This window comes from Anabrus simplex, chromosome 3, assembly GCF_040414725.1.
Source record: "Anabrus simplex isolate iqAnaSimp1 chromosome 3, ASM4041472v1, whole genome shotgun sequence".
Classification (NCBI taxonomy): domain Eukaryota; kingdom Metazoa; phylum Arthropoda; class Insecta; order Orthoptera; family Tettigoniidae; genus Anabrus; species Anabrus simplex.
The window spans coordinates 233,121,946-233,147,848 of NC_090267.1; the positions used below are offsets into that span (position 1 = coordinate 233,121,946).

The 25,903-nt window shown below is 38.6% G+C and overlaps 1 protein-coding gene across 1 annotated transcript in view; it reads right to left on the reverse strand.

Annotated features, from left to right (window-relative positions):
• Positions 1 to 1,180: 1,180 nt before the first annotated feature.
• LOC136866757 (uncharacterized) overlaps positions 1,181 to 25,903 on the reverse strand; it is a 62,126-nt gene continuing 37,403 nt past the window's right edge. Inside the window, exons 4-5 of the mRNA XM_067143867.2 lie at positions 10,541 to 10,685; positions 1,181 to 1,224 (exon numbers count right to left, since the gene is read on the reverse strand). Of these exons, the coding sequence (XP_066999968.2) occupies positions 1,181 to 1,224; positions 10,541 to 10,685 (189 nt within the window). The remainder of the gene's footprint in view (positions 1,225 to 10,540; positions 10,686 to 25,903) is intronic.

The window sequence follows — 25,903 nt, forward strand, 5'->3', positions numbered from 1 at the left end:
CAGTCTGGAGTTGGGAAACACATCATAATTTTACACATCGGAAGTAAAGAAGGATTTCTTGATGGTGCAGAACTTTGTTTTATTGGCAAGAAATGAAGTGGTGATTACCACAATGAGATGAACTCAACTCATTATGAAGAATGGTTCATGAAAGTCCTGAGTTTATTGCCTCAAAGGTCGGCTGTCATTATAGATCAAGCTCCATATCATACAATTGTCAATCCTTCATCTAAAAACCAGAACATGTTATGGCTGAAACCTGAAATTATATCTTGGATAACATCAAAGAATATTTCACTACCACCTGGAGTTAATGATTATAACAAATTAACTAAATCAGAGCTGACTGTTCTTGCCAGGCCTTATTTTCAAACACCAGTAAAGAAGCTGGAACAACTGACTAAATGACATCGACAGTACAGTGTGATATTTCTAAAATAGGAAGTCAACCATTTTTAAACCTGCTCTTGAAGGTCCAAAGCCCTTATGAGAAAAGGTAATGCGAAGTGGAATTTAAAAGAGGAAATAAAATTAAAGGTTGTAAGTAAACGAAAAGCTGTGTTCGTTGCGTGCGTGATTACTACTGAACGCAGAAACACTGTGCCTGATTTCACACCCCAACCTGCTGTCAATCACACGCTCCGGCATACAAAAAAACCTCCTTTCAATATTACTCTTCATAAATTCGGTACCACACTGTACGGTTACAGTTGTTGTAGTTTTTGATAACCATGACTGAGTGCTTCAAAACAAGCCTAAGTTTGCTGCTGTATGTTTATCCTGGGCTGAGAAAGAGTTGCTTTAGAAAAATTATAAGAACTTTTTTCAGGATGGTTGAAAAAAATTGTAACTTGAGTATTACACTACAAATACATGTGGTATAAAAATTTCATTACCATCAGACAACGAGTTTTCCTTATATATATTCCTAGGTGAGTGCTTCCTAGAGAAGAAGCCAGAAACCCGGACAATATTTATTACAACCACAAATAAAATAATTTAATGAATTTTAAAAAACAATGTGTCTTATATACACTAATGTAGAATTAAACAAGGAAAATATTAGTATAACTCACATTGCAACAGGCCTATTGGTTTGTTTGTAATTAAAGCCTAAACTTGAGTGCCCATAATAAAAAATATGACAGTAACTAGTGCTTTAATATTTTTATTAATGTGATTACTTACCAGATGAACCACCACCAGCATTGCCACCTTTCTTATCTGAGGGAACAAAAAGAAACTTGTTAATTACATTATTTCCACAAATACACATTTGAAATGCTTGTACAGTACTAGCAAGGTTGAAATCATACATGTTAGAGCTCACAGATAACCTGAGGGAGGGAAAATTCTCAAGGAGAAGTGGGTGCATTAATCTTGAAACTGCCATGTGTTCTACTCTATGATGCCAGATGAGAAGTTTCAAATTTGAGTACTATTTAATCTGAGCTATCATTCTTGTCATTGGTAATAGATATTCACATTTAATGCTATGCTAAATTTAAGGAAATTAATGAAGCCTGCAGCCCATGGCCCCATGTCTTCTTCTTGTTGTTTCATATGTCATTATCTTCATTTTGGTCCGTATTGATAAAATTATAATTATAATGAGTTGACAGAAAGATTTCACCTAATATACATGTTTATAATGTGTAGTTATTTATATATCACAATGTGGGACTAGCCACTTATAGTAAAAACTGGCAAAAATTTAACTTATTATATACATAAAATAATGACAAAACTTGTACCGGTACTTAAGCATTTTTCGGAAAGCAGACACTATTTTATCTTTACATTTCAAAGGATTGTCAGTGAAGCAACACAGAATCTGTTTATGTTGGTGATAATGAAATTGAAAGACTCATTTGTGAGGATGTGGATAGATGATGATGATTATTGGATGGAAAATAATGTGGAGAGTTTGTCAGATGACAAAACTGAAAGTGAAAGTGTGAGGGTAGTGGGTATATTATCACAGCATGTCTTAAATGTAGTAATTCATAGGTTGGTGAGCTCCCAGGAATTATGAAGTAACACTTTTCTTTATTTAAAATAGGAACTAATGCTCTAAAATAAATATTCCGGATATCCAGCATAAGGGGAAGGAAAGGGGGGAGTTGTAGAAGACAGGTGGTCTAATGTTCTAAGGGGAAGGAGATTGCAGGCCAAGGGCTCTATTCAGGATCAGAATTCAGGACAGATGACTGTGCGAAATCGGTACGAGTCACTCCAGGTAGAACAACAGAGGGAAGATGAGGGACAGGGAACTGTTGCTGAGATGCGTGGAAGTAGGAGGAAGGGAAAAGGTAGGAAAGGGAAATGTAGAGTAGAGGATAGGAAAAGACAGGTGGAACAGGGTCATGGGAAGGAGAAAAGGGAGGAGGAAGTAGCTTCTGCAGCTATCAGGAAAGATAGGGCTGACGAGGAGGGGAGGGGATCAAATGAGGTGGGTAGGGTTGAGGCTCTGGTCATGGGGGATTCCATCGTTAGACACGTGGGGAAAGTGTGTGGAGGAAAGGGAACCAGGGTAGAATGTTATCCAGGAATTAGGTTGAGGCAGATGTTGAGGAAAGTAGAAGAGAAGGAGGAGGGGAAGGAGAATGTGGTAGTGTTTCACGTTGGTACCAACAACGTAAGGCAAGCTGATATAAGTACCAACATAGTTGGAGATGTGTGGGATCTGGTAAATGCAGCACGGGTGAAGTTTAAGAAAGCGGAGATTGTTATTAAGGGAATACTGTGTAGGAGGGATACTGACTGGAGGGTGATTGGGGATTTAAATGAGACTATGGAGTGGGTATGTGGGAAACTGGGAGTGAAAATTCTAGATCCTAATGGGTGGGTAGGAGATAGGGATCTGCGCTCGGATGGCCTTCATTTAAACCGCAGTGGTACGTATAAGTTAGGAAATTTGTTTGGAAGGGTAATAGGGAGGTACATTCAGGGAAACGGGATGGCCTAGGGAGTGGTGATAAGGGAACAGGGAACTGGAAATCAAGTAGGGATGACATAAAATTGTTAGTGTTGAACTGTAGAAGTATTGTAAAGAAAGGAATAGAATTAAGTAATTTAATAGATATATATTTACCAGATATTGTAATAGGAGTGGAATCATGGCTGAGAAATGATATAATGGATGCAGAAATTTTCTCACGGCACTGGAGTGTGTATCGTAGAGATAGGATAGGAAAGGTGGGAGGGGGAGTTTTCATTCTGGTGAAAGAAGAATTTGTAAGCTACGAAAAAGTTAAAGATGAGACACATGAAATTCTAGGTGTAAGGCTCATTTCTAAAGATAATAGGCAACTTGATATATTTGGAGTGTACAGATCGGGAAAGGGTAGCACTGATGCGGATTCGGAATTATTTGATAGGATAGTCAGCTATGTGGGAAACGACATGGAAAGAAATGTGATTGTAGCGGGAGATCTGAATTTGCCAGATGTCAATTGGGAAGGAAATGCGAACGGCAGGAAGCATGACCAACAAATGGCAAATAAGTTAATATGGGAAGGACAGCTGATTCAGAAAGTGATGGAGCCAACCAGAGGGAAAAATATTTTGGATGTGGTGCTGATAAAACCAGATGAGCTCTATAGGGCAACTGAAGTAATAGATGGTATTAGTGATCATGAAGCTGTTTTTGTCGTAGTTCAAAATAAATGTGATAGAAAGGAAGGTCTTAAAAGTAGGACTATTAGGCAGTACCATATGGCTGATAAAGCAGGTATGAGGCAGTTTCTAAAAAGTAACTATGATCGGTGGAAAACGGTAAATAAAAATGTAAACAGACTCTGGGATGGGTTTAAAGAAATTGTTGAGGAATGCGAAAACAGGTTTGTACCTTTAAGGGTGGTAAGGAATGGTAAAGACCCACCTTATTATAACAGAGAAATAAAGAGACTAAGAAGGAGGTGCAGACTGGAAAGAAATAGATTTAGAAATGGCTGTGGAAGGAGAAATCGAAGGAACTTACTAGAAAATTGAATCTAGCAAAGAAGGCAGCTAAGGATAACATGATGGCAAGCATTATTGGCAGTCATACAAATTTTAGTTAAAAATGGAAGGGTATGTATAGGTATTTTAAGGCAGAAACAGGTTCCAAGAAGGACATTCCAGGAATAATTAATGAACAAGGGGAATGTGTATGCGAGGATCTTCAAAAGACAGAAGTATTCAGTCAGCAGTATGTAAAGATTGTTGGTTACAAGGATAATGTCGAGATAGAGGAAGAGACTAAGGCCAAAGAAGTAATAAAATTTACATATGATAACAATGACATTTACAATAAGATACAAAAGTTGAAAACTAGAAAAGCGGCTGAAATTGATCAGATTTCTGGGGATATACTAAAGACAATGGGTTGGGATATAGTACCATATCTGAAGTACTTATTTGATTATTGTTTGACCGAAGGAGCTATACCAGATGAATGGAGAGTTGCTATAGTAGCCCCTGTGTATAAAGGAAAGGGTGATAGACATAAAGCTGAAAATTACAGGCCAGTAAGTTTGACATGCATTCTATGTAAGCTTTGGGAAGGCATTGTTTCTGATTATATTAGACATGTTTGTGAAATTAATAACTGGTTCGATAGAAGGCAATTCGGTTTTAGGAAAGGTTATTCCACTGAAGCTCAACTTGTAGGATTCCAGCAAGATATAGCAGATATCTTGGATTCTGGAGGTCAAATGGACTGTATCGCGATTGACATGTCTAAAGCATTTGATAGGGTGGATCATGGGAGACTACTGGCAAAAATGAGTGCAGTTGGACTTGACAAAAGAGTGACTGAATGGGTTGCTATATTTCTAGAAAATAGATCTCAGAGAGTTAGAGTAGGTGAAGCTTTGTCTGACCCTGTAATAGTTGAGAGGGGAGTTCCTCAGGGCAGTGTTTTCGGACCTTTATGTTTTCTTATATATATAAATGATATGAGTAAAGGAGTGGAATCGGAGGTAAGGCTTTTTGCAGATGATGTTAATCTCTATAGAGTGATAAATAAGTTACAAGATTGTAAGCAACTGCAACGTGACCTCGAAAATATTGTGAGATGGACAGCAGGCAATGGTATGTTGATAAACAGGGCTAAAAGTCAGGTTGTGAGTTTCACAAATAGGAAAAGTCCTCTCAGTTTTAATTACTGCGTTGATGGGGTGAAAGTTCCTTTTGGGGATCATTGTAAGTATCTAGGTGTTAATATAAGGAAAGATCTTCACTGGGGTAATCACATAAATGGGATTGTAAATAAAGGGTACCGATCTCTGCACATGGTTATGAGGGTGTTTAGGGGTTGTAGTAAGGATGTAAAGGAGAGTGCATATAAGTCTCTGGTAAGACCCCAACTAGAGTATGGTTCCAGTGTATGGGACCCTCACCAGGATTACCTGATTCAAGAACTGGAAAAAATCCAAAGAAAAGCAGCTCGATTTGTTCTGGGTGATTTCCGACAAAAGAGTAGCGTTACTAAAATGTTGCAATGTTTGGGTTGGGAAGAATTGAGAGAAAGAAGAAGAGCTGCTCGACTAAGTGGTATGTTCCGAGCTGTCAGCGGAGAGATGGCGTGGATTAACATTAGTAGACGAATAGATTTGAATGGCGTCTATAAAAGTAGGAAAGATCACAATATGAAGATAAAGTTGGAATTCAAGAGGACAAACTGGGGCAAATATTCATTTATAGGAAGGGGAGTTAGGGATTGGAATAACTTACCAAGGGAGATGTTCAATAAATTTCCAATTTCTTTGAAATTATTTCGGAAAAGGCTAGGAAAGCAACAGATAGGGAATCTGCCACCTGGGCGACTGCCCTAAATGCAGATCAGTATTTATTGATTGATTATTGAGGTTATAATGTAAAAGTTACACAACAAATGTATTCAGTCACAGATATAATTTCACCCACTTCTAGCCTAAGACTTCATTTTTTATAATTGTTTCCAATTGTTTAAATATTTTTCACAATATGACCAATTGTTACTAATTTAGTCTTTTTGTTTCTTTCATCACCTTTAAAGTTATATTTCTATGCATTAAATAATATAAAATACATGTATATTATTATTTATTTGTGGTTCACACAAACATATAAAAATATGTCTGTAATCCAGTAACTGTATGCTCAGTATTTGAGGAAAAATCCTCAAATAATACTAGGGTTAAATAAAGAAGCTGAAATAACTGTAAAGAAAAATGTTTGAATAAGTGACGCATTTTTTGCAATTCTTTCATTGTTGTAGGTAATGTTTATAGCCTCTTGGTAGCCATCTATGTTGTAAAGATCTTTTATTTCCCAGGAGAACAACAAACGTGTCTAATTGATTTTTAATCTTTTCTTTTTTCCAGCACTTTGGTGTTGCACTCAGGAAGATTTTCAGCAACAGTGGGATAGGGAAGGGCTAAAACTGGGAAGAAATCAACTATGGACTTAATTAAGGTACAGCTCCAGTATTTGTCTGGTGTGAAAATAGGAAACAACAGAAACCCATCTTCAGAGCTGCCGATGGTGGGGGTCCGAACCCACTGCATCCTGAATGCAACCTTATAGCCATGCAGCCAGTACCACACAGCCAACTAGTTCAGTGGTCCTATCTTCCGACTTAACCTTCAGAAGATTAGTTCAAGAAGTTCAATAAGATGCGACTACATGTCACTGACAACATAAAAGCCCGTCTAGTTAGGTGCCGAAATTTTGGCACTGGCACTACAAAGCAGTCGGGACTGTTGAAAATATAGACACTTGGCACTTGATGGATTGAGTCCATTAAAAGTTACAAAACTGAATATTGTTACATCTTGGAAAAATAGTGGTTGCTGCAAGCATATAAACTCATGAGCAATTGAAATAGAGATGCCTTGTTGCAAATGATAAATTTCATATCGCTTCCGTATTGACTTATAATTAAATAAAGAATTTGAAATAATAGTAAAAAAAAAAAAAAAGAAAAGTTTGAATAAATGACAATTCTTAAAAGAATTTGTTTATGGGTATTGAAAAGATGGACCCATAAATACAAATTCTTTTAAGAATGAATATTTAAGAATTAGAAATGCCTGCCTAGTAGCATGTAGCATCCGCTTTCACCTTGATGACAGTGGCGATGGAGCATGACATGGACTCCACAAGACACTGGAAGTGTTGAGGAGCCATACTGATCCATGATCATTACACAGCATCCCATAATCCATGAAGATTGGTTTGAGCAGGGTCCAGGGCATGCACATCCCTCTTGACAGCATCCCAGATGTGCTCACTGGGATTACAATTGAGGCTCCTCTGGGACCAGACAAGCATCTTCACATTTGTGGAGTGCTCAGTGAACCAGTCACCTACAGTATGCGAGTGATGGGCTGGAGCACTGTTTTGCTGTATGTACAGGTCATCTGCAGGGTATTGGAAGGGGTGAACATGATCCGCCAGCATGTTCCTGTAACGTTCGACAGTGAGGGATCTTGTCAGATGTACCAGAGGTCCCATTTCATCCCATATGAGCATTCGCCATACAAGTATACCATCACCACCGGCCTGAACTGTACTCTGCTGACAAGAGGGATCTATTGCGTTATGTGGTTGACAATCCATCCATACTCGGCCATCGGACTGTACCAACTGGTACGTCAACTTATCTGTCCAGGTGAACTTTCTCCATGCTTTGAGCACCCATTGACAGTATTCATTTGCCCACGACAATCATGCCGTGTGATGTGTGTTGAGCAGAGATACTCTTGTGGGATGTTTGCTTCTGTACCTTATGGTAGGAGATGATTCTGGATGGTATGGCTGCTCACACGTTGTCGTTGTCCAGCATTGAACTGACGAGTGATCTGCTGCACCGTGGCCTGTCTATCCCCTCTTATGATGTGAGCTAGCCGACCGCGAATGTTGTCATCAACACGTCTTACACCATGGCAGTTGATCCTGGTGGCTGTGGTTTTGCCTGAATGCATGCATTCACAGTACGCTCTTGATATAGTGGCCCTTAAAAATCTCAGCGCTTGCACGACTGCAGAGATGGAGTGGCCCATACATCTGGCGCCAACAATCTTGCCACAATCAAATGCACCCAAGTCTCATGTCTTACCCAGTGACAACCTTATTGTAATAAAGTTAGGTAATCATCAGACTGAATGGGAACCGATCAGCAGAGGTGTGAGACAAGGTTGTGGACTTTCTCCTTTGTTGTTCATAACCTATATGAACAACATAATACAGGAATGGAGGTATGAAAGGCATGGGTCAATCCCAGTCAGCAGATATCTAACACATCTAGATGCTGTACTCTTAGCTGATGATGTTGCATTGGTAGCATCATCAGAAGATGATCTTCAGTGGTCAGTATTTAATTTCCAGAAAGTCTCTTCAAAATTCGACATGATCATTTCACCACAAAAGAGCAAAATAATGGCCTTTAAGGGGAAGGACCCTATCACCAGTAAAATCTGTTTAGATAATAACATTTTGGAAAGAGTCAACGAATTCAATTATTTGGGATACAATTTATCTTACCAAGGGGAAATTGAGATCTCTGCAAAAATAACCAAATTTACCAGAACAACAGGAATCATAAATCATATCATGAAACCATCTCTTGCCCAAAAACACACTCGCTTACGTCTTTATAACACTTTAGCCAGACCAACCCTCTGCTATGGCAGTGAGGCATGGACAATAAGAACTCAAGACATTTCTAGAATTACAGCACGTGAAATGTCATTCATGTGCAGAACAGCAGGCTATATGAAATGGGATCGTATAAGAAATGAGGATATGCTTAAGGGACTGAATGTGAAACCAGTAATCAATTACATCTATGATTACCAAGAAAACTGGAAATGTCATGTTCAGAGGATGGAATCTGGAAGACTACCAAAGGAGATCCTACGTTGTCAACCAAGAGGTCAGAGATCTATAGGACGTCCAATGAAGCGAGGAAAGAAAATGCAAGACCATGGCCTAATACTTGGAAGGATGATGATGATGATGATGATGATGATGATGATGATGATGATGATGATGATGATGATGACATAACCTCTCCTGAACAAACCTGTTCCCAGAGACGAGGCCCTGTCGACCGTGTCACGGCAGTATAACCATTACATCAATTATGGAGGAAATGCAGTAATTTCAGCTAGTGCATTAGCTGAGAGGTGGCAGTCTCACCAATGGTCTTACTTCCTTCAGGCTAGCAACCCGTCAAAAGGACATTTGATTGCTTTCAAGTCTTGCAAAAAGAAAAATGCAAGACCATAATGGGACACATGGCCCATTACTTGGAAGGAAGATGATGATTATTCAGATGACAAGTCTGGTATTTTAATTATAACTTATTTAGAGTATGTTATGAGAAGATTAGGCATCAAATCCACAAATTATTTGGTAGAATGTTTGGTCGCTCCTTAAGTGAAATTTTCTAAACATGTACAGCTTTTTCTTCTTTCTTCTTCCTCATGAATGGGTCACTTAGGACCACACGGGGTCAACATTTCTTGGCTTTTTCTTTTAGCCTAGTATTCCTTCATATGTAGTGAATAGAAGTGTTTCTGTCTTGGTCCAGTAGATTTGGTGATTCTAATTCCTTCTGTCTGTTTGTACCAATTTGATCCAGTGTTTTTATTCTTTGAGAATGTGTACATTCTGTGAGTGAGTCTGTTTGAGTCCATTCTTTCTAAGTGCCCCATAAATTGTATTCTACACATGCACATTGTATTTGTAATTTTGGGTTGACAAGGTAGACATAGATCTTTACTAGTGTTTTTCAGTGGTGTATTAGATATAAGTTAATACAGATCAAAATCAAACCATAATGGTTAAAATAATAAATTATTAAATAGGTTGTCCAACTGGCAACTGTGCAACTTGCCAGGGTTTCCCTCATGGAGTGAACCATTATCTCGACCTCTTGGTTCGTGATTCACATTTCAGTATTATATCAATCCTTCAATTATTTGCCCAGCAAATGTTCTTTACATATATGGTACTGTTTTCTACTACCTATTTTTCAGTTATTATTTTTTTTGCAATATCTTCAAATAAGATAATAATACAAGTACAGTACGGTATGTCTAAAACTAGTGGTGAAAGTGAAATTTGAGAAAGAAATTTAAATTTTCTGGCAAACTGAAGCTAAAAGTATCAGTGTTTTTATGTTGGATGTAAGGAAAGTGGGACAATGATGCTGGTGATCTTGAAATAAATATCAATAGTTAAACGATTTTATTTTGAACAGTCAGGTCCTGTCATATATTACACAGCAATGATTGATTCTTTCATTCTTTCTCTGCCCTTAAATATTCATCTTAACATTTCATACAGTGTGACATCATCAGTTCCACAATTCTATGGACTGTACATCTAAACTAAATACAGTTACATTTTCAACATTATTCTAAATAATTTGTCCTACAATTTTTAAAATGAAAATGAAAATTTTGTAATGACAACCCCCATTAATGCCTAATGTACTAGTAATTGATACTTCATAGTAAGCAGATTAAAAAAAAAATATATAAAACAAATATAATAACTTCCTTACCTCCACTTTTTTCAAGATGTTCACTGAATATACAATCCTTAGGTCGCTTTGTGGTATTCTTGACTGCTGAAGCAAGGAGTGCAGCATCCTCAACATCCATACTGTGGTGAGCTAAACGAGGAGCTGATAAGGGAATGACCAAATCCTGGAACATTAACATGAATACTGTAAGAAATTACTGATGCAAATTTCTCAGGATTGGTTATGTAAACATTCTACTGAACATACTTTACAAGCTCAGATGCTTCTAGCGTGACAGTTCAAATTCCTTGTTATTTTGTGCAAGTAGTCCTCACAGCTACACACATATATTAATTATTCACCATTCTATTTTCATCCCATCTACATTTTTCATTTTCTGTAATTATGAATATGAAGTAATATTATACATAAATAACACTATGACTCAGTAAGCCTAAGAAAATTTTATATTCTATATTACAGGTAAATATTACTGATAGTGATACTGATAGGTCTAGAACTATTAGAATGTTAGTTAAAATACCACTTGTTACATTATTTTATTTATTTTAAGAATTACAGATTACACTCTACAGGATATAATTATAAGGTCACAGGAAGGAACTAGCTGATGTTTGAAAGGCTTGCATATTTGTCATGAGTAAAAAGGGAAAAATGAACTGGAGTTCTTACAGTTACTCTTAGTTTTCAATTAACCTATTTTAAATACGTGGTGTGATAGTACATATATCATAGCCTCACACTGTATGTAGAAGTTAGAGATATTATTGTCAGTATTCGCTTTATTATTATTATTATTATTATTATTATTATTATTATTATTATTATTATTATTATTATTATTATTATTATTATTTCATTTGTATATTTTGTCATTAATCTTTGTAAGCTGGAAGGTAACCATATATGTAGTATGAGTAATTTGTTTTGCATGAGTGGGAAAACATTGCTATCTTGGACTCTGGTAATTCGTATGACTCATGCAGACATCCCAGTGTCTGATGAGATGTGTTTGTTGATGTTGTACTAGGAAAGTTCTATGAGTCATGTATATATCCCAGCCTGACGAGAGGAGCTTATTATTGTACTAGGAAAGTTCTATGAGTCATGTGATATACCCCAGCATTTGTTTATGTCTTGGGAGCATGAAGAAGTTCAAGGCATGGTCTTGACTAGAGGATCACTCATGATTGGCTGGCAAGGACCAATCCAGACGTATTATGTGAGAGGAAGGGGAATGCTGATGCCTATAAAGGTTGATCAAATGGCGGGAACCACACTCGGTACGGACAGGAAGTAGTGCGGACAGACTGTACGAGAAGGAAGTAGTGCTGATATACGGTATTCGAGTGACACGGCTACAATGGACTGGACTTCAAACGTTCGTGGAACATAGTCTTGTTAGGTTCGTGGAAAGTGGCTGATCAACAAATTGCAGAGGGCGTACGCATTAAGTGTTGTAGTACTTGTGGAGGTCTGGCATTATATGTTGGTGAAAGCTATCTCAGACTTTCCATAATTTATGTTGTGGATCGACAGGCATGTGTTGCTCAATCTTTACAACAAGTGTTAAAATATGTGAACACAGTATTACAAGGTACAGTATCTGTGTGATGTGATAACTATATTGACTAGAGGATGACTCATGATCACTCTACCATTCTTATTACAAGAACACGAATATCAGAAACTTATAATAATGAACCCAAAACTCCCAACTGCAAAAGCTTTGCCAAAAATCCATAAAAAAGACATACCTATATGCCCTATTATTAACTGCATGAACAGCCCTTCTTACAAAGTTTCAAAATTTCTGCATATTTTTCTCAGTAAACACTTTACATTCAATAATACAGACCATATAAGAAATTTTGTTGAGTTTTGTGAAAAATTATCGAAATTCAATCTTGAGCATAATCACATAATGGTATCGTATGATATTACCAATATGTATTCCAGTATTCCGGTAAGCAAAACGGTCAAGACTATTAAAACAAACCTTTTAAAACACAGTAACCTTAGCAAATGCAAAATAGATAATTTCATCAGTTTGTTAGAATTTGTACTTAATAATTATTTCACCTTCAATAATAGAATATATCATCAAAAGGGCCTAGCAATGGGTGACCCAATCTCAGGCATTCTAGCTAATATCTTTATGGATGATTTGGAAAATAACAATATAATCAATAATATCAACGATCTTCAATTATGGTTAAGGTATGTTGATGACACTTTTGCCATTATAGATACACAAAAAAAAAATGATAGTCACAGCATGCTAACATCCCTTAATGAGCTTGACAATGATGTCAAATTCACTAAGGAAGACAAGATCAATGGTTCTCTAAACTTTTTGGATTTAAACGTTTCAAGAGAGAATAATTTCATTTTTCAAATATTTAGAAAGCCTTCTTGTGTTGCTCACTATAAGAAACGATTCCTTACATCCGCAATCTCATAAACAGGCTGCATTTTTTAGTCTTGTGTATAGAGCATTAAAAATCCCACTCACAACTGAAAATCGCAAAAAAGAACTAAACTATATCAAGGGTTTGACCAGAATTAATGGCTATAGTTCCTTGATGATTAATAAAATTATCAAAAAGATAAAATTAAAAACCGCAACGAAATTGATTCCAGACAAGCCTAAAAAAACAAAATATGCTCCCTTTACCTACACGAACCCAGGCCTATTTCAAGTTACTAACCCTCTAAAGAAATACGATATTAATATCGCTTATAGAACCCGATATATGAACCGTAATATATTCTTCAATTCAAATATAGTTAACATTAATCACAATGAATTCTCAAACTCTGGCATTTATAGGCTTAAATGCGCCCATTGCGGATTTTCTTATATCGGACAGACTGGACGTAGCTTTTTGACCAGATACCTTGAACACTACAACACTTCGAAATATAAAAAGTATTCCGCCATGAGCACCCATATGAAAGAAACTAGTCACAGTTTTACGACAATTGAAAAAGACCTTCAAATCTTGAAATACGTCAATAAAAGTAAACTTATGACAGAGTTTGAGAACATTTACATATTCTTAGATCAGCATTTTAACGGAAATAAAAATTTAAATGATACTTCAGAAATTAAAAGTCCAATAATCAAAAAAATTCCAGAACTACTCTCTCTTTTCAATATAAATAATAATAACTTATGAGAATTTTTAATTATACAACCGCTAATAATATTTCCTCTGTAACAACAGCTTCTGCTCTACCGCCCTTTCGTGCGACACCCCCTCCACGAACATCCGACCCGCCCAAGGAATCGGTCGCCCCTCCTCCTCATATGACTCACTCCCCGCCTGTACGTATACATACACACAACACTAGAAGCAGCAATAAAGCTACTCGCCAGTTTGCTTCACACAGCCAACGCTAGCAGACACCTCACACTAGTCCCAAGGGTAAGCCTCCTCTTTCAATTTTTTCTTTTCTCCTTCTTCATTTTCCGTTATAACATAACTTCATTTTCCTCCCTTTTCTTTCATTCCAGATTTCAAACTCCAATTGTGCCATAATCTGCTTCATTCATCTACTGATTGCCAGAACTCTCCCTATATTCAAGATCGCAGTTACTCTTTAACAAGTCCATCATTGATGTTCTACGTTGTATACGACTTAAATTTTACTGCTAGTGCGTGAATGTGGACTAGTTCAACTTGTATTTCCTTCTGGCATTGTGATTGTCTCTCCTACAAAATTCGCAACTACCGGAGATCACATCATATCAACCTTAGTTACGTCGTCATGCGCCTTTTGACTGGTTCAATTTGACTCGTACTATTCAATGAACCTTATTTCAACTTTTGTTTTTGCACAATTGAAAGAATTCCATCGTCAATAATTAATCCACGCTTCACGCAGACGTATATTTTAATGTCCACAATATCTATTTTTTACTTTAACAACCCCATGATAGTTTTTAACTTCACAGACTGCCATCGTTCAATGTATTTCACCACAAATTCTCGCTGTTGATCTGTACATATTGTTACAAATTAAGTCTAATGTTATCATATTACTTTTTATAACGACATTGTTATTCTTTTAACAATTTTGATCATTTAAGCTCAGGGCCCTGACTTAGTCTTTGTACATTAACGGCTGATGATGTTCGCTATGCCGAACGAAACATGTTCCATTATTTAAGACACCTCATGATTATTTTATAATTCAATGAGTGTATTGTATTGTATTGAGTAGGTGGTTGTTAATAAAAGGATTTTATAATTTTAATATATTATCCTCAATATGGTTCTATAATGAGATTAATTACATGATGTGATAACTGCCGATTATGAGAATCGGCAAGTAGTATTGATACAGAGATAGTGAAGGGTATTTATCTACATATATGTACATTGTTCATCGGACTAACTACAAATGGTAGTTTAGTTCTAGCTTTCGTTTTTCCACTGTTTTCATTGTTGTTGTTGTAAACATGGAGTCTTCCAGCAATATTTTATGTATGTAATGTATAATTTTGTGTGTTGATGAGGTGCTCATGCACGGATTTTGTTAAGAATATAGTTAGCTGTTTTAGAATCAGTGGAGTTATTGATGAACCTAGGTACAGTTCCTACCTATTTAGTCATTTTCAGGAGGTTAGGTAAGGCCTGCAGCAGATGTACCAGTACGCAGCATTATGTACACGCCCTGGGATATAAAGTATATCATGCTCTATCAAAATTCGAGGGATCCATTCTGGTGAACTCTGGTGCCCATACTATGGATATTTCGATACATTATTTTGAGTAATACTAATTTATTTCAGTAATGTTATTTATTTATATATTTTATTCATTAAATTATTTATTGGTAGTCATCAACAGTTACAGTGGTTAAGTAAAAAAGTGTACTGCAAGCCACTGATGTACTAAGCAAATGATACAATTAGACAATTAACAGAGAAAGTCAACAAAATTATGGAATTTCTAACACAAGTAACTTCCATAAAGTGAATCAATAAGCCAAGCAATAATGCAAAAAGGAATGGAAAGCATAACAGAGATAGGAAGAAGCAAAACATATTCAGAGGTAGGGATGCAAAATAATATTGTGCATGTAAGTCGCACACCACCAAGTGAAGAGAGCCACTCCAGCAACAGACTGAAGCCACTGCTAAATTCAAGTCAGTCCCAGAATACTCAAAAAGCTGGAAGTAGAAACAGAAACTGCAGAACATGATCAATGAACAAATGAAAATAAAACAACAGAACAGAAGAAAAAGGCAACACAAGGAAAAACGTGGATTGATGGACAGGAAGGAGGTTTAGTCTTGTTGATAAGACTTCCAAGAACCTTAGAGACCATATCAGAAAGCAAGGAAATGGAAAAGCAGGAAGAATGACAGGCTTACAGGGGTAAACAACAAAGAAGAAGATAATAACATAATAATCAGAACAAGCAGAAATGAAGATCTCCAACTAAAAATTGCAATGCCTGGTTATAACTAGGTAAATGCCAAAAAGAAACAACAAAAGAAAAGGTGAAAGAACACTTAAGAAAGAAAGAGTTCAAAATGATAGAATGTGAACAGTTGCATACAAAAGGATATTACAGTGCTTTTAAGATTGGCATATTATTTCAAGACCTGGAAAAAGTACAAAGTCAGACAGCTGGCCTGCTGGAGTACTTGTAATGCATAAGTACACACGAGGTGATGCATGATTTCAATGAAACTCCTGGAAGACGTTGAAACCCAGTACCATACGCAAACAGGATGTTACCCAAAGGTTATTCCCATGAAATACAGAAGGAGCAAAATTAATATTTATTAATAACATAGGAAGAAAAAGCATACAGAAGATACAATAGTATTAACCGAGACCTTCCTGACAGAGCCAATAGGGAGAAAAAAAAGTAACTGTGCATTCCTCTCGTTAGCTATTCAAGGTCCAGATGGCAGGCCTAATGGAGGTGTAATGATTTTTATCAAGCCAAGCATAGACCATGCAAGAATAATCCACAGGATATCAAATATATTAATGATGACGACAAATATAGTTAACATCCTTGTAGTCTATTTACAACCAGAAATAACCTCACCAAAGATCATTGACAGTATAATAAATCACTACAAAAAGCAAACCAGAACAGTGCTACCATCATAGTTGGGTACTTCAACTGCAGACTCAATAAAAGCAACCCCAAGAGCAAGCGAGTCCTAGAATACCTACAACAGGAGGATTTCAAAATACAGTAGAGTCTCGCTCATCCGACCTCCGCTTATCCGACATTCCGTGTTATCCGACACTGGTAAACTTAATTTGAACTTTTGATGGAGACTAAATTCAGGGACACCCAGTGTGGAAGGGTCGACCATGGGACAAGCACTGGCCTGACCGCTGGTGGTAGGACATTTTTTCCTCAAGGACAGGTGCAGTGAGTCTTCAGTTATTGTTCATTGTAGTATTGGTTGGATGCGGATGTTATAGTTTTCATATCCTCTGTGAGTATGGCGAGTAAATGGAAGAAAGTGATTGTATCTATAGAGGACAATTTTAGTGCTTTAAAGAGACTGGACAAAGGGGAAACTCTTCAAAAAGTGGCTTCAGATTATGGTGCTGGACGTGTTACAGTGGGAGACTGGAAAAAAAAAAAAAAAGAGGGAAGAAATTGAAAAGTGGTGCTCTACCAGAGCAGAGTAAAACAATGAAAAAATGTGAGTATGAAAAGTAAGTGAAGCACTATTTCTTTGGTTCACTGAACACCGGGGAAAGGGCCTGCCAATATCTAGCCCTATTCTGCAAGGAAAGGCTGTGTATTTCCAGAAGGAGTTTAATGAAGGAGGCCCTAATTTTACTGCCAGTGCTAGGTGGCATGATCAGTGGAAAAAACGGTACGGCATTAGGCAGCTTAATATCTGTGGTGAAAAACTGTCAGCTAAATCCGATGAGGTTGTGAAATTTAAAAAGGAATTTCAGGAAATAACTCTCGCAGCCGAAGCCGAGACGTCTGCACCTGGCTACAAGCGTAATAAGGAAAGAGTTACTGTTCTTGCCTGTAGTAATGTTACTGGGAACTTAAAAGCAAAATTGCTTATGAAGGGTAAAGCAAAGAAGCATAGGGCATTTAAAAACATTTCTGTTAATGCTCTTCCAGTCTATTTCACGAATCAGAAGGCTGCCTGGATGTCTGCTGATATCTTTAAAGGCTGGATTTTTACACAGTTTTTTCCAGATGTAGAAAAATATCTAGCTTCGAACAATCTCCCTAGAAAAGCTCTTCTTCTACTAGACAACATTCCATCACATCCAAATGAAGAGAAACTTAGAATTGGTGACATCAAAGTCATGTTCCTCCCTCCTAACGTGACGTCTTTATGCCAGCCAATGGGCCAAGGTGTGCTGGAAACATTGAAGAGGAAATATCGGCAGAAACCTCCTTTCATCCCTGATAGAGGAAATGGACAATGGCAATGACATGATTGAAAAGTTAAAACGAATCAACATGAAAGACGTGGCATACTGGATAGCGCAGTTTTGGGAAGAAGATGAAACAACACCATTAGCAAAGTCTTAGAACAAATTATTGAGTGAGGTTGAACATCGAGAGGAGATGGTACAAGAAGACATGGAAAATATTGTGCCCTTACTGAATTGCATTCCTGGCTGTGAGGATGCTACGACTGAAGATGTGAGTAGGTGGTGGGCACAAGATAAGCTGTTTGAACTAACTGACTCTGATATTATTGATTTTGTGAAAGCTAATGAAAATGAGGATGATGATGAAGAAGAAGAATGAGGCATTACAGAGCAAAAGGAGAAAACTATGATTCAGAGTGAAGGATTAAGTGCATTGGAAATTGCCTTAACCTACGCTGAGCAACAGACGGAAGCAAGCGCAACGGAAGTGTAGATTTTTCGTCGATGGTGGGATCTCGCAGCAAGAACACGTGGATCAGCAGGCAAGCAGACATTGTTGACAACAAGTTTCTTTTCGTAAGACATTTGGAATGTTTTCGTTCAATACTGCGTGTACTGTACAATTGAATTGATAATTCAATAGAGTACCGTAAAACACGTCATTGTTTTAGTACTAGAGTATAGCCTTCCTGTTTGTTTCAGTTCATTTTCAAAGTAATTCTGTATTATCCGACATTTTCGGTGATCCGACGTACTCCAGGTCCCGTTTAGGTCGGATAATCGAGACTCTCCTGTATGCAATAACCCAACAGAAAGTACTGTACCTACATCACCCAAAATGGCACCTGTAATAAATCGCAAAGCGATAGCAATTACACAGCAAGTGGACACTGCAAAACCCATAAGAAAACACCTTCCAGTCATGACAACATTTTCATTTCAAGGGAAGACCATAAAATGAAAGGCTTTGGAAAGCACTAGAAGGATAGATGAGACCATACAACAGGAAGAAAGTACAATTGAAAAGTGCAAAATATTGATTTCTGAAGAGCACATAAATGAAGCTGTAAAATTAACTGTGCTGTTTATAAAGTGTGTGGCTTATTGTTAAAAAAAGAAAACTTAAATTATCTTTGAGGATGCATGTGACTAAAGGGGATGGGTGGAGGTCTTTTTTCTGCACAATAATATGGTGAAGAGAACTGTTTGAGCACCCTATAAGGAGGCCAAATGCATCATTTCTCATGACCCTCAGGTGTAGAAAGGACCCTTGTTTCTGGTGTTCTGGCAAATGTCAGAGAGTGTGGGAATTTTCCACTCTCATGTAAGAAGAAGCAAGGTCTGCTCTTATTGAAATTCTGCATCTGATTGATCAATTTGTTCTGTTGTTCTAGAAGGGTGATGTGTGCAAAATGGGGGAGGTTTTTTAAAATCTTAGATGAGAAGTTAGTGTCCCTCATTCTCATCTTGGTACTCGGTCTAAGCGGATGTGTCCTTTTCAGGTTCTTGCTCCATGTCTTTAAAATCCCCTTGATGTCCATTAGCCTACTTGTGTTTCCTAAGTTGCTACTGTTTAACCTTTGTTTCTAAAATTTTAATTCCTTTGACATCACTTTTAAACCTGACGGTGTTTATTAGGTGCTGTAATCGTACGAAATTCCAACCCCATGTAAAGTCAATTTTTGTATTTACGGCAATATTTACGCCAAGTTGTAGGTTATGTATTTATTTTGTATTGTCATTATCATTTATTTCATTGTAGGAATACTCTAGGAATTTATTAATGTATCATAAACATTATTTAGTCATTGTAAGAACTCTGTGTTAAATTGGCACATTCTGTGGCACCAGAAGTTGGGAATCTTGGTTAAGCAAGAGAACTAAATACAGAGAAAGTTGCATAAGAAGTTGGTTTGCCCAACATGACGTGTGTCTCCCAACAGTTTTCAAGGCGTCAGTACGCCAATGTTGAACATCACAATTATGAAGACAGCGTGCCACACATGACAGAAATGGAAGATTGTGATTAGCTAGGACAGAGAAAACCATGTGACTTGAAGAGTTTATTTTATGGCTGGTTTGCCGTAAAGTTGGTCCTTCCGGAAAAACCAGCCATAAAATAAACTCTTCATATCACATGGCCCACCACATCTCAAGTCGAGCCACCTTCAAACACCACCCCCTCTACCAGCGAACCAGAGAGAACAGAGGCGCCGCCCAATCCCATCAAGAAGTGCTTAGATGCCCCTCCCATCTATACTCGGGAAGTCAAGGACATCAACCAACTTATTACTCCGCTCGGGGAGAACAGGATTACTTACTGTATGAAAGTTCTCTTTGATGGAGTAAGAGTACAAACACAGTCTATAGAGGACCACGAGATGCTAAAGAGCCTCATCGCTTACTTTAAGGGGGAATTTCACACCTGCCCACTCCTAAAATCGTGCTACAAGAAAGTTGTCGTTGCATACCTTGCAAGATCCAGAGGCTATCCGGGAGGAACTCGAGGCCAAAGGTTTTGAGATTGCAGCCATGGTGCCGCTGACCTCAACACACAGCAAAAGGAGACTACCTATGTTCCTTGTCCTGCCCCAGAAAGGGTGATAAAAACCAGAAACCCCGCTTTGCTAACTGTAAGCAGGAACACACCGCCAATTACCAGGGCTGTCCCTCCTACTTGCAGTTTCTGAACTTCCAGCAGAACCGCCTACCCACCGCCAGGAACGGTACTGCAGGACACCCCCCACACGGCCCGCTCGGCTCCATGAAAATGTTTCATTTTCCCCAGTGGCAAACCCCAGTAGATCTGCTGACCTCGAGCCAGCTGCTTACTCTTCCCCTCCTCTGGCTTTTTCCAGCCATGATTTCCTGGCACTCTGCCCGGGTGCCACCACCACATCTCAAGAAGCCACCTCCTCCCAACCATCTCAATACTCTGATCTAGATTTTATGAAACTCTTCAGAGACCCCTCCCTCTGAGGTATAATTAGATCATTAGGGTGACTCTCCAGAAGGTCGCTCTAGCCCCCACACCCGCAGAGGAGCTTGTCATTCTTTGAAAATGGCGCACAATCCTAGACAAGCACAACAAAAACAATTGAGAGTCCTCTTCTAGAATGTCAAAGGCATCCAGAGAGTCCACACGTAATTCGCAGAATACCTCGCAGATGAGAACATAGATGTCGCTCTTGTCTGCGAAAACATGGTTAAAACCTGGTTTGTTGTGCCACATTTCTAACTTTATATATTATAGAGATGACCATATAAACCGTCTACATCAGAAGTAACATTACCCACCACAGGGTACCTACACCAGGCAATCTTACAACACAACAACAACAATCCAGGTCCCTCAGGTCCCTAGCCACCGAGGACCTCTCAATTTATTGGTGTGCTACATTCCACCAGGTGTCGCATTCGACCCCGCTGACCTGGACCGTATTATTCATAGGGCTGTGCCGACCGTCCTAGCAGGAGATTTTAATGCTAAAAATTCCTGCTGGAACAGCCGCACAACCACAACTAAAGGGAAACAACTTGCTCACCCCTGTGCCAGGAATCACCTCACTACGCACGGCCCTGACCGCCATACCTTCTACTCTCACAATCCGAACATGAGGCCGGACACACAGGATATTGCCATTTCTAGCAGACTAAACCAATACTGAGAACTCCGAGCCCAAGACCTCTTTGATTCCGACCATATGCCCATCCTTATGACAGTAGACTCCTCCCCAGATTTTACCCCTACCCATATCCTCACCTACAACCACAAAATCAATTGGACCTCTTTCCGAACTGCACTCTCCTCTGAAATTAATGGTAATCCCAGTGTGAAAAGCCTGTTCGAGATTGGTAGGTATGCTATTTACCAACTGATGAGCCCAACTTAGCACACTGGGGCGAAATGCTGGCAACCAGGAATGAGTTAGTTGGAAAATGTATAATGTCCATTAACAGGCCAACTATATTGGTATTATAAATTTACACATTTGGAACAAATATTTCAGGTTCCCTATGGGAATCAACATCTGTATCAATTGATATCCTAGTGGAGCAGATTACATCTGCTATTGTTAGAGCTGCAGAATCTTCCACCGTGGGACCGAGCTATGTCCAACGTAAGAAGGACATGCTCCCTTCTGAGATCATAACACAGATCAAGATTAAAAACAAAGTACGTAGGCTATGGCATGAATCCGGGGACCCTTAACTAAAGCGTAACTGGAACAGGTGCAAGCGAAACCTTCAATTATGATCAGGAACCACAGGCAAGCTGCTTGGCGGTCTAAGTTAGCGGACCTGAATGTGGCTGATAACTCCCTCCACAGGCTGGCTCAGAAATTTAGTAACAATGGGACTGGCATACCCACCCTCCACGGTAGGACTTGAATGCCATTTTCAGACAAAGAAAAGGCCGACGCCCTGGCGGACATGTTCGAGAGTATGTGTACCCCGAACGATGAGCCTTGCGACGAAGAGTTCATAGAAATCGTCGAAAACGTGACGAGACTGACGAGACAAACCTCCCCCCGATTTTAAATTCATTATGCCGTCTGAACTGTTCGCTGCCATTAAGAGACTCAAGAACAGGAAATTACCTGGCCTTGACAGCGTGTCAGCAGCCTTTCTCAAAAACCTTCTGAGAAAGGCCCTGACATGCCTGACTAAACTTTTTAATGCAATTTTCCAGTTTGGCCACTTCCTGGCCTGCTGGAAAATTGCTGAAGTAATTATGATCCCCAGACACTTAAAAGACAAGATGTTCCGCAGAACTACTGCCTGATATCCCTTCTTAGTATCATTTTCAATTTTTTTGAGACCCTATTCCTTATCCTGACTTAATGCAATTATAGACAACCACAACTTAATGAACGATGAACAGTTCGGTTTTAGGCAAAAGTTATTCCACCTGCCACTGAGATGAGGACATGAGTTTACTTTATTATTAATATTATTTTATTATTATTAGTAATAATAACTACAGTCCCTGTTCATGTACATACCATCACATAAAATGCTTTCTCATGCTGTAAAGTTGCCATTTTGTACTAAACCGCAAATAACAGCAATAGTGCCTCTACCATGAAGTACATAATCTATACAGATGGACATGAAACTTACAGTATGAACACTAAACTTATGAAGGTTGTCTATAACTGAATAACATTGTGGATTACATGTGTCAATTCAAGGAAGAATAAATCAGCTTGACTTTTGCACCATCCTTTTTAAATAACACTGTATAATATTAAAGGCATTACCTAAACATTGTTTATGCCTAAATTGCTTCTAAATTTTGTGCACTTTGATTGCACTGTACATCATTTAACTTAATTTTAATAAATTTTTAATTAATTTTAATTTTATTTTCTTACTTCATTACTTGATTCAAGAACTCGAAAAATCTAAAGATTCAGATCAAAAATTAGATGGATGGCTTTTCCGGCGTTTGCTCTATTAACCAGCGTTTCGTCTTAGGTCTGACACTAGACTCTTCAGAGTGGGATGTGTCAGACCCTACCCACTGACGCTGGGGTGTATGCAGGTGAACTTATCAGAAGCTTATTTATGAAGCACAGTCTGATAACTGCATACGGGAGATAAAACTCCACAATGGAATTAATGCCCGCCTAGCAATTCCAAATGGAAATTCTAAGTTCCCATGGAGGGAATTAGATTCTTTTCCACCAATAGAGCATATCAACGGGCATTAATTCCATTGTGGAGTTTTATCTCCCGTATGCAGTTATCAGACTGTGCTTCATAAATAAGCTTCTGATAAGTTCACCTGCATACACCCTAGCGTCAGTGGGTAGGGTCTGACACATCCCACTCTGAAGAGTCTAGTGTCAGACCTAAGACGAAACGCTGGTTAATAGAGCAAACGCCGGAAAAGCCATCCATCTAATTTTTGATCTGATTTTTGATATGCTCTATTGGTGGAAAAGAATCTAATTCCCTCCATGGGAACTTAGAATTTCCATTCCAAATCTAAAGATTGACGTTAAGAGACCATATTTCTAGTATTACTGCGCAGGCAAATGTGCGACTCTTTAAATTATTTCCGATGATTAGAACCAACAATGAGCTAACCATAGAAAACCGACTCCTGGTCTAAAAATCAACTATAAGACGATACTAGAGTGCGCCAGCCCTATTTGGGGCACTGCAGCCAAGTCACATCTGTTAAAGGTGCAGCACATTCAGAATCGTGCGCTGGGTCGTTTGACCCGTGCATGGTGGTTCAAAACCAGTGACAACCTGCATGAACGGTACCTGCTCCCCACCATTCATAGCAGGATACATAGCACAGCTGTGAAGTTCTACGATGCGCTCACTGAGAGTAAAGTCTGCTGATCAGAAACATAGGAAACTAGGATACCGTAGGTCTTTGATACTGGAGACCTAAGGAACTGATCCTCTAACCCCACCCCACTAAGAGGTGCAGACCACATTCTGGTCAGTCCAATTAAACTCTACAGTTCCACAAACTACCAAATAGAAATGCAGTACTAGTTAGACACATTATGAAAAAGCACTCAAGGCCCAAATTGGGTCGAAGGGCTAAAATTCCTCAATGGTACCGGGACTTCCCAGCACCACTGAGAATTGTGGCTACCAAGTTGGCCTTATTGGTCTTAAGTAGTGGAAATATTGTGATTGGCTGGTTGTCCTATTTGAAGTGTATGGCGTTTAGTCCTAGTGAATGCTGCTTGTGTCTCTGTCTTGGAGATTTGTCTCTCGTCCATGGACATCCGGTTAGGACATATATCATTATATGTTATATAGAATTCTGCTATGAAGTGCTAAGCCATTATACTTAGCTGAATATAACGTGAGTTTGGTTTCCATGTAAAAAAACAGACCATGAAATTTTCACCACAGTTATCAGCGAGTTTGGCGAGATATGGTGGTATTTAACATCAACTTTAATCAATCACTACAGATCACTTTCAGATGGTGTAGCGGGTTATATGGCTGAAGTTTGTGATCCAGCTATTCAGACTACTCAGACTAGCCAGATTATGAAGGCAGTACCAAAACTCGATGGCAAAAATTTAGGAATGGATTCCTCACATAGAGAGAAGAAAGAAGTTTATGACAACATGGGTCCGGAGATGTATACTTACAGATTTATTCAAACTTTTGTACATTTACACCATATGTCTGTAACGGAAGCTGAAACACTTTGAGCATGTATCAGAGGAAATGTTCAAAGTGACGACCTTCAGCTTGAATACAAGCCTCCGCTCGTCGTCGCATGGAGTTAAGCATGCGATCAAAAATGCCTGATGTAGTGCGTACTGCCTGAGAGGTTGTCACAATTCGCTCACATAAAGTTGCTTCATGAGGAACAGGAGTCGCATACACGAGAGACTTAACGTGTCCCCACAGGTAAAAGTCCAGGGAGTTCAAGTCAGGAGAGCATGGTGGTGGCCAAGCAATCGGTCCTTCTCTACCTATCCAGCGCTCAGGAAAATGGGTATTCAGGTACTCACGGGCAGCAGACTGAAACATGCGGGAGCACCATCGTGCATGAAAAACATTTGTCAACGGGATGCAAGTGGGATGTCTTCCAAGTAATCAGGCAATGCAGTACGCAAGAAATTCATGTAGTTCTGTCCAGTAAGCCTGTTTGGAAGAACGTAGGGTCCCAACAAGGAATCACCAACAATGCCTGCCCAGATGTTAATGGTGAACCTCTGTTGATGAGACGATTGGATGATTACAGGAGGACATGTACATTATTAGTAAAATTAATTTGTGTTACAGAGTTGGAATAAATCTGTAAGTATACATTTCCGGACACATGTTGTCATAGCCTTTTTTTTCTTCTCTCTATGTGAGGAATTCATTCTTAAATTTTTGCCATCAAGTTTTGGTACACTCTGTATATATAAATTCAAGCTAATAAGATATTATGTATATGTGTACAGTTGAGTTTAGCATGTGTCAAGGGACAGAGAAAGTCCTAATACAATGT